The sequence below is a fragment of the Brassica oleracea genome, chromosome C6, assembly GCF_000695525.1.
Source record: "Brassica oleracea var. oleracea cultivar TO1000 chromosome C6, BOL, whole genome shotgun sequence".
In the NCBI taxonomy this organism is placed as follows: domain Eukaryota; kingdom Viridiplantae; phylum Streptophyta; class Magnoliopsida; order Brassicales; family Brassicaceae; genus Brassica; species Brassica oleracea.
This window is the reverse complement of record NC_027753.1, coordinates 4,517,145-4,526,552: the sequence shown is the minus strand read 5'-3', so window position 1 is coordinate 4,526,552 and position 9,408 is coordinate 4,517,145. Positions and strand designations below refer to the sequence as shown.

Below are 9,408 nucleotides of genomic sequence, written 5' to 3'. Positions count from 1 at the left end.
AGAAACTCAACCACGTTTTTGGGATAAAGGTGCTCTAATCTGAAGTGATCAAAACTGAAGACACACCAACATTTGTTATTATTATCCTATCAAATTTGGATATTCAATTTGGTTCAGATATATTCTCAAACTCAAAACTCCTTGGGATATTCTTATAAATCGAGATTTGGTTTTCTTAAATCGGTTTTGATACGAATCTCGGATTTGAATATTCCGTTAAGCCCTACTTGCTGGAGACATGGGCGAATATCTAGTTATGAAGGTGTTTTGTTTATTTCTAATAGTACGAGGCCAAAACTGAAAGAATCGAAAAGTAGTGGACATTTAAGAAAAATAAGTCATCACCTAGCTTTCATTCCTATGGCCACACAATCGTTTTTATTCTGCATCAAGTGAACATCATCATCGTCCACTGAGGAAAAGGAGGAGGAAGAAGCAAGCAATGGATTGTATTGTCTCCAGCTCGACGGTTCTTATCCGACCACATCTCACTCCAATTCGTTCAGCTTCCTCCGTATCCGCCAAACCTCTGAGCTCAGCACAGGTCGCATCATTCGCTGCTAACCGCCACACACTCTCGTTCAAGTCCGATTACAAAAGAATCAGAGCATTCTCCACTAGCGCGTCTACGATAAGATGCGGCGGAATCAAGGAGATAGGGGAGAGTGAGTTTACCAGCACGGTTCTTGAATCGGACCGGCCGGTTCTGGTTAATTTCGTCGCCACGTGGTGCGGTCCCTGCAAGTTGGTCTATCCAGCCACGGAAGCTTTATCTCAGGTAGGTTTCGTGTAGCTACTAGCTACTATTCTCGAATATGCTCTTCTTTATAGGTTTCTTGAAATCTTTTTTTTTTTGTTTTTTGTTTCTTGAAATCTTGTTGGCTTCTTCTTCTTTCTTGCAGGAGTATGGTGACAGGTTGACGATTGTGAAGATTGATCACGACGCGAATCCTAATTTGATAGCAGAGTACAAGGTTTATGGTTTACCGCATTTTATACTCTTTAAGGACGGTAAGGAAGTTGCAGGTAGCAGAAGGGAAGGTGCGATTACTAAAGCTAAGCTTAAGGAGTACATTGATGGTCTCTTGACCTCTATATCCGTTGCTTAATGGTCACTCTCTGTTTCTCTCCACTGGTTGTTTCTCATTCCTCAACGACACTGTTTGTCTTGTAAACACATTCTCTTGAGTTGTGATCTTCATCAACCGTTTTGTTACCAAATGTGTAAATCTAGCAACAGATTATTCTTAATACAGGACTTTGATCTTTGTGCATTGGTGAAGGAGTTTAATACATAGAAAAGACTGATAAGTATAGGTTGTGAGACAAAATAACCAAATACAATATAGAATCTTTTTGGTCATTTCACTTGCAAACTATTTTTTGGGTGGGTTCTATCTTTATACTTAATAGAGTTTAACTATGAGCTAATTGTGGGGGCAAATTATACTAAGGGTATGACTGGGAAACTTAGAGTAAACAAGAGTAAAATAAAGAAGTGAAAATCAGAGGGAAAATAAAAGTGAAAAAGAGAGTAAAGTAGAGTAAATGTATTTACTCTTGTTTGGGTTAGAGTAAAAATGTATGTGTGTTTTCCACTTTTTCAATAGTGATCAGAGGAAAGAGGTGGAAAAGATGTTTCACTTGATTGGTTAAAAATGGAGTAATTGAGCAGGAAAAACATTTACTCCATTTCATTAACGCTAGCAATGCCTTTCAGTCAGAACCTAAATGATACAAATATATATATCAGATGATATTGGAGCAGTTTGATCCTTGTTGACGTTCAATTGGTAACGAGGAAAGGGATAGAAGTGAAATGGAAGAGACTCGGAGTATAACTAGTAGCCGTGATTGTTGGAATTTATTAAATCTATGTCCAACTGTATATTATTCGATTAGTACAATATTGTCTACTTTGGGCCGTAGGCAAACCCGCTTGGTTTTACTTTTGGTTTACTTCCCAAAACAACATTGTACTAATAGAGTTGGACATCTCTTTATATATTAGACTTTCTTTTATCTAATTTCCAATGTGAAATTTTTTTGATATTTCAATTCACCTTTCACTAGCCCCGAAGACGTCAACAAGGACCAAGATCATGTAAAGTCTCAGTAGTTCCCCACTTATAAGCTAGTTGTTAGTTAGCTTATACCTTTGGACTTTAGATAGGATTGGTATAGACTGATTGTGAGTAAACGTTTTACCAAATAATACAAATGTGAATCAAAGACTTTTGAGTTTGATTTTGATACACTGTTCACTGGAAGATTGGCTAGTCATTGCATTGGTGAACTCATTTATGAATTTTTGTTTGCATCTAAATAAAATTTGGCAGTTGAAATGAACAGATAAAAAGAAACTCCACTTGATGCAAATTAGAAAACTCTGCTTGGATTTATTGGAAATGAATCAATTAAAAAAAGAAATCAACATTAAAGACTCTTTTTTTTGTTACAGTTTCCATTCTTCATTCTTCTCCTCCTCTTCTCGCCTGCAGATTCTCAAATCTTGTTGGCTTATTCCCTTGAAAAAAGCAACCAAGCACCAAGACCTAAGCAAACACCAACGCCTAGACTTTTCTTCTTAAACCTCCTTGACATAGGTCTCTCCACTTCCTCCAATAACAGCATCATCTGGTACGTAACGTTTCCAGAACGGATGCGCCTTCCACACCCTTCCCATCTCTTCAATAGGAACCCCCTTTGTCTCCGGAAACAAGAAGTAGATAAAGATGGTCATGATCAGAACCATTCCTCCAAAGAAGTAGAAGAGACCAAACTTCATGTGGCAAAGCATCGTCAGGAAGAACTGTCCAATGAGGAAAGTGAAGAACATGTTGACAGAAACATTGATGGCTTGTCCTGCTGGTCTTACTTCCAATGGACAGATCTCACTTGGTACTAACCATCCCAATGGACCCCATGACCATGCAAACCCTGCAACATATATGCATATGAAAGCTAGTACCCAATCTGCAGTTGCAGGTGTCAAGGTCCCTGATCCTGTGGTTCCAAACTTCGCACCGATCAAGCTACCGACAATGATCTACAAAATGATACATGTTAAGGTGCGCAAGCATCATTACAGAACCTGAAGCTGTTTTTGTTTTTTTTTTGTTTTACCTGGCAAATGATCATTTGAATGCCACCTTCAAGGAAGAGGAGCCTTCTTCCATACCTGTCAACCGCATAGATGGAGACAAGGGTGGAAACAACATTGACCACACCGGTAATAACCGCGGAGATGAGCGAGGCATCATCTGCGAAACCTAGAGTTTTGAACAGAACAGGAGCGTAGAACATGATCACATTGATACCAGTGAACTGCTGGAAGAAAGGAATCATAGAACAGAACACAAGTGCTGGTCTGTATTTAGCTTCTTGGAAGATGTTCTTCCACGGATGCTCCACTTTTTTAGCAGACTCACAAGCATCACAAAGATCTTGAAACTCCTCGTCTACGTTATCAGCTCCACGAATCTTCTGCAACATCTCTCTCGCTTGTTCGTACTTGCCTCTCTCGAGCATTGAGTTTGGCGTGTCTGGCAAGACAAAAGATCCAATAACCATTACAACTGCTGGAACAGCAGCTAGACCTAATGACACTCTCCATCCGTTCCTAGCCATTTGAGATGTTCCGTAGTTGATTAGGTTTGCTATCAAGATTCCAATAGTAATCGCCATTTGAAATCCTATGTTTAGCGCTCCTCTGATCTTAGCAGGAGCCATCTCCGAGAGGTAAACCGGTGTAGACTGTAAAAAGAACCGCAAGATCAGCCATGCAAGAATCAAATCAAAACCGGAAAAAACTGCATATTCCTTAGTTATTTTCCTAAATATAATTATTTCATTCTTATGCAAAATTATTATACCGAAGACTCTTTAATATTCACTCATTTATTCGAACTTTTATTTATTATATTTTTGACTTAATACTTATAATTCTAAACTCGGATCTAAACCAAATGTGAACCATGTTGACTCACCTGATTGGCGAACCCAACACCAACTCCAAGCAACAATCTACCGATGATGAGCATTGCAACGTTTGTTGCAAATGCGTTGAACAGAGAACCAATGAGGAAAGCAACACCTCCAACAAACATGGAGATTTTGCGTCCGTACTTCCTTGTGACAGCTGAAGCTGCAAAGGAAGAGACGAGAGCCGCGAGGTAGAGTGAGGAAGTGAACAACTGGAGTAACTGGTTGTCGAATTTGCAGTAAGCAGTCTCGCGTCTAGCATTGTGCATTTGCCTATCAACCTCCGGGAAAAACTTGCTTAGAAACTCCTCCATTGATGTTACTCCTCCTGAAAAAACAAAATACATTATTTGGTATTTTTATACCGAACCGAACCGAACAAGAACTTGCATGTCAGAAACTATAACTAATAAAAAAACAAATTGTATCAATAAAATTCAAATTAACATAAAGTAAAAAGGTATTTTTTTATTTATTTTGAAACAAATAAAAATATTCTAAAATACTATATTTATAAAACAGAGAGAAAAAGTTGCATGTCTGAATATACAGACCTGAGATTCCAAGGTCGTAACCGAAGAGGAGACCTCCCATGGCGGCCACAATACATGTCATGATGACAAAACCGGTTACCCCACCTTCATAGCTTCCTCCTCCACTACCCTCTGATACAAATGCTCCTCCAGCCATTATTACGTTATTCTTGACTTATTAGTTAGTCGTTAGTTATTACTTATTGCCTTTCGCTTTGTTATTCAAACAAAAACTTGAGAGCGTTTGATCTAAAACTTGAGGTTGTGAGCTTCTTATATACAAGATTTTTAGAGATCTATTATTAGGTATGGATTGTGATATGACGTGTTTGAGATTTAACTTGGCTTACGAATAGGGGAAGTGGTTTTGTTTTTAATTATGTTCTTTAAACCCTACTTTATTGGATACTTGACTGTCTTTTTAAGACTGTTTCTTTTGTTTTTTTACAGACAATTTGCGCTCTTATTTCAATAATTTTGTTTTAATTTGCGCTATTTGTTTTATTACAGATAGAATCTTGTAATAACAATTTGATAATTGAATTTGAATGTGATAAATATTCGGATTACATTATGTCATGGTTTTAAAAATCGGTCTAGGTGACAAATCCCCTCTAACCAAAATAATTTTCTTAAAATCTGATTTATACGATTCAAATCAGTTTAAACTATTTTAAATCGGTTTAAATTGTTCTAAAATGATTTAATTCCATTTAAATTGATAAATAAGTTAAATTAATTAAGAATCTTAGTAAAAATTCACAAATCTGTCTAATTTCTTTTATTTTTTATAATTTTATCATTGAACCAAAATTTAAAATATCTTATATAAATGTAAAATGTATATAAAATAAATCAGTAATTCGTTAATATCTAGTCTCCGTCTAAACTCCGAATAATCTGTCTAGACACTAGTCCTCTGTAGAACACCTAGTTACCGCATAGTGATTTCTAAAACATTGCTTTATGTCTAAGTTTTTTGAACTGTTTGTATTAAAATGTTTTTGGAATTTCTCTTATTCGGTTCTATGATGGAATTGGTTATCTCAGATCAAATGTTATATCTTTTATATATTAATTGAGAAACATTACAATATTTTTTGGTATCCACGTATCATCACTAGGATGATTTTTAAAATCTTTAGAGAAATAGATTGGTTCATCTAAATATATAATAAACTTTTTATTAAACTAACCACAATAAATATTAATGCTCTTCATCATTTTCTTAAATAAAAATTACAGAATTGCCTAATGTGCCTAAAGTATATGTGACAATTAATGATTATGAATAATAAATATTTGATAAAAATTGGTGTATCTTCTATCATATCTGTTTAATTTAAAACTATTAAAATAAATACATGCATATTAACCATATAATAAAAAAAATTAGATTTTTCTATACATGCCGTATTTTGAATTTTTAAAAACGACTATAAATTATTAAAACTGTTAAAAGTCTCACATTCAAATTTTATGATCTATGGTTTAAAATTTTTGTTATGACAAGATACATATGATTACAAAATCATATAAGTAGAAAGTCTCATTTAATAAGTATTAAGATTAAAAGATATATATAATATATAAATATATACTATATACCATATAAAAATACATATATATATATTTTTTTTAATTTAGAAATTTACTTTGAACTTTTCTTTTTTGATAAAACCTTTGAACAAATATTGAAAACTTATTTTTTCAAAAAAAAATAGAAATTACTACAACTATTAATCGCACAATAATTTTTTTATTATCTGTAATTGATAGTTTTTGCTATAAAAGATACAAATGATCAAAAAAAATTATACAAGTAGAAAGAATCATTCAGTAGATATTGATATAAAAATATATTATATATATGTTAAAGAGAAAGCACTAAAAAAGTTTTTGTCACAAATATAGCCTGTAAGAATAAAAATGACTAAAATAGCACTTAATGTTTTATCAAAAGAGATAAATATACACTTATACTCCAACGGTAAATTAATTTAGATATTAGGATTTAGAATTTAGGGTTTAGGGTTTAGGGTTTAGAGTTTAGGGTTTAGAGCTTAGAGTTGGGGAGTGGGGTTTAGGGTTTAGGGTTTAGGATTTAGAGTTTAGGGTTTAGGATTTAGAGTTGGGGAGTGGGGTTTCGGGTTTAGAGTTGGGGTGTGGGGTTTCGGGTTTAGGGTTTAGGGTTTAGAGTTAAGGGGTGGGGTTTAGGATTTGGTTTAGGGTTTAGGGTTTAGGGTTTAGGGTTTAGGGTTTAGGGTTTAGGGTTTAGGGTTTAGGGTTTAGGGTTTAGGGTTTAGGGTTTAGGGTTTAGGGTTTAGGGTTTAGGGTTTAGGGTTTAGGGTTTAGGGTTTAGGGTTTAGGGTTTAGGGTTTAGGGTTTAGGGTTTAGGGTTTAGGGTTTAGGGTTTAGGGTTTAGGGTTTAGGGTTTAGGGTTTAGGGTTTAGGGTTTAGGGTTTAGGGTTTAGGGTTTAGGGTTTAGGGTTTAGAGTTGAGAAATGAGGTTTTCGGGATAAGATTTCAAATTTTGAAAAATAAAAAAATTAAAATTTTCAAAGGATAAACTTAGAAAGGTGCTATTTTGGAAATTTGCCCATTTTAGTTTTTGAATGCTATTTTTCTGACATAAACTTAGAAATGTGTTATTTTGGAGATTTGCCCTATGTTAAATATCATTTAAATTTAATTATATATCATATCAAATAGAATTTTTTTTTGTTTGGATTAATAAAATTTATTTTTATGTTCGCACCAACTTAATTATAAACCTAATAGTTTGTGACTTTTTAGTTATTCAATATATATTTATTATTTCAAAATATGTAAAAGTATATAATACGTAAAATAATTTTTATATAATGTTTATCCCGCGCAAGCGATAGCATTAAGTTATTTAAACCCTATTTTAGTGTGGGAATTGACCGACCGTTTCTTTTGTTTTTTTAACAAACAATTTCCGCTCTTATTTCATTAATTTTGGTTTATTACATTAGACTGTATAAGTAGAAAAAAAATACCTACCCGAAAATAGAATCTCGTAGTTACGATGTCTTTCCAACATAGTCAGTTTTTACGAATATTGATTATTTGTATTGGAGAATCAATAATGTTGTTGGTCGAGATATTTTTCCTATAAATGGTGTGGTATGAAAAGGTTGGAATGCTAAAATATATGATAATATTGATAGGGATCTTACATATTCTCAGATTAGCAGAGATGGAATCGGTTCTATGATCGTATGCTCATTTGGAAATTGTCTTACATACGACACAAATTGTTGTAGTTGAGGCATTAATTTAGGCGATAAATGTAAGATTGTTAATTGTTTTTTGATAATTACGACTAGCTTCCAAATAGACTGCTCAAAGCCAATGAAAATAATACAACAATGAGGATTCAAACAATCTTTTTTGGGGCTCACGGTCATCATAAGCATAACTATCTAAACATGATTGAGTTTCACAAACAAAAGCAGCAACAATACCATATGAATGTCACATTCTGAATAAAACGTCTGGACTTACCAGATACATGATTTGGAGGTGGAATGACCGGAAGAAAGAATGTTGGAACTCCAGAATTTTCAGGCCAAACTGATAAAGTAGCTAGCATGCAGCAAAAGTTTTGTATAAACGTTCAAGAGTGTGAGTGTCATTTACATACAGCAAAGGGTTATTTATGAGGTTCTCATAGACTGCTAGAGCGTACAGACATGGAAACTTCCCACACGTACAGGTGCATGGCTCAGCTGGACAGAGACCACGGTTTTGATGTCAGTTGTCCATGAGTCTAACGTTTCCAAAGCCAGCATTTGCTTCATCTTCAATCCACTTCTAACCCATTCCCCCACTCTGCATAATAACCATTAGATTCTTGGGATTCTCTGTCCTTTCCAGGAGCTACCGATATTTGCCAATGGAGACAGAACAAGCAGGAGGAGGAGGAGGATCAACATCAACACAAATGTTGTTTTTAACTTCCAAATACAATTCCACGGTTATAAATCATTATGTGGATGATCCATAACCAATGACCAAGACAAGGTCCAGCCGTGGCCAAAGGAGGAGAGAGAGAGGCGGTCGTCCAAGGAGAGAGAGACAGTCGGTTTAGACCGTCTTAGACTTAGGACGTTTTTAGATCTTTTCCTATTTCATGTTGTATTAGGTTTTTGGATAATTTCTTTTTTCCTATACTTTGTAATCCTTATATAAAGGAACCCGCTTGATCATTAATAAGAACACAGAAATATTCAGTCTCTAATTAAACACTTCTAATTACAACACGTTATCAGAACGATAGACTCCAAAACTCTGAGACAAAACCTAACCTAAAATCCGTCACACATAAACCCTAAAACAGGCACAGCTTAAAATCAGTCTATCTCTCCAACCCTGAGAAACCAGACGACGAGCCACATATCAAATTGAAGCTCTTGACGAGACGAATCCATCAGCACAAACCGTTCGTCGATCCGATCCCAGACGCACCCTCACTCGCAGAAACAATACACGGCGCCGCCTTGGTCTTTTGGAACCCTAACCCCGAAGAATCCTAAATTGTTCTTGCTTGCGTTTCAGCTCATCAGCATCCGATCAGCTCCAGCCCTAAGGTGTTCCTGATCCTAGACGACCTCAGATTCCAGTTTGTATCACGGTTAGCTTGAGTTCCCAATCAACCAACTCGAGACCCGATAGGTAGAAGACAGCTCGCGTCCGCGTCGCAGCTCGCGTCCGAGGTTCATCCATTCATCTTGGAGGTCCGGTTTCTACAACTTGCAAAACAAAGGTAATCCTAAATTCTGAGAACATGAATCGAACCTGATTGTTTGTAAAGATTGAAACCCTAAAAACTAATCTCTAAGATGAAAGCCTTAAGACAAATAGA

At 35.3% G+C, this 9,408-nt stretch overlaps 2 protein-coding genes across 2 annotated transcripts; one reads left to right on the top strand and one right to left on the bottom strand.

The window, feature by feature from the left end:
• Positions 1–349: 349 nt before the first annotated feature.
• Positions 350–1,274, top strand: LOC106298282 (thioredoxin X, chloroplastic). Its single transcript, XM_013734384.1, has 2 exons — positions 350–778; positions 903–1,274. The coding sequence occupies exons 1-2, from the start codon at positions 443–445 to the stop codon at positions 1,107–1,109; spliced, it is 543 nt and encodes a 180-aa protein (XP_013589838.1). The 5' UTR covers positions 350–442; the 3' UTR covers positions 1,110–1,274.
• Positions 1,275–2,339: 1,065 nt separating this feature from the next.
• On the bottom strand, positions 2,340–4,763 carry LOC106299901 (sugar transport protein 9). Its single transcript, XM_013735915.1, has 4 exons — positions 4,539–4,763; positions 3,990–4,312; positions 3,127–3,756; positions 2,340–3,049 (listed from the first exon to the last, which is right to left on the bottom strand). The coding sequence occupies exons 1-4, from the start codon at positions 4,672–4,674 to the stop codon at positions 2,588–2,590; spliced, it is 1,551 nt and encodes a 516-aa protein (XP_013591369.1). The 5' UTR covers positions 4,675–4,763; the 3' UTR covers positions 2,340–2,587.
• Positions 4,764–9,408: the final 4,645 nt, after the last annotated feature.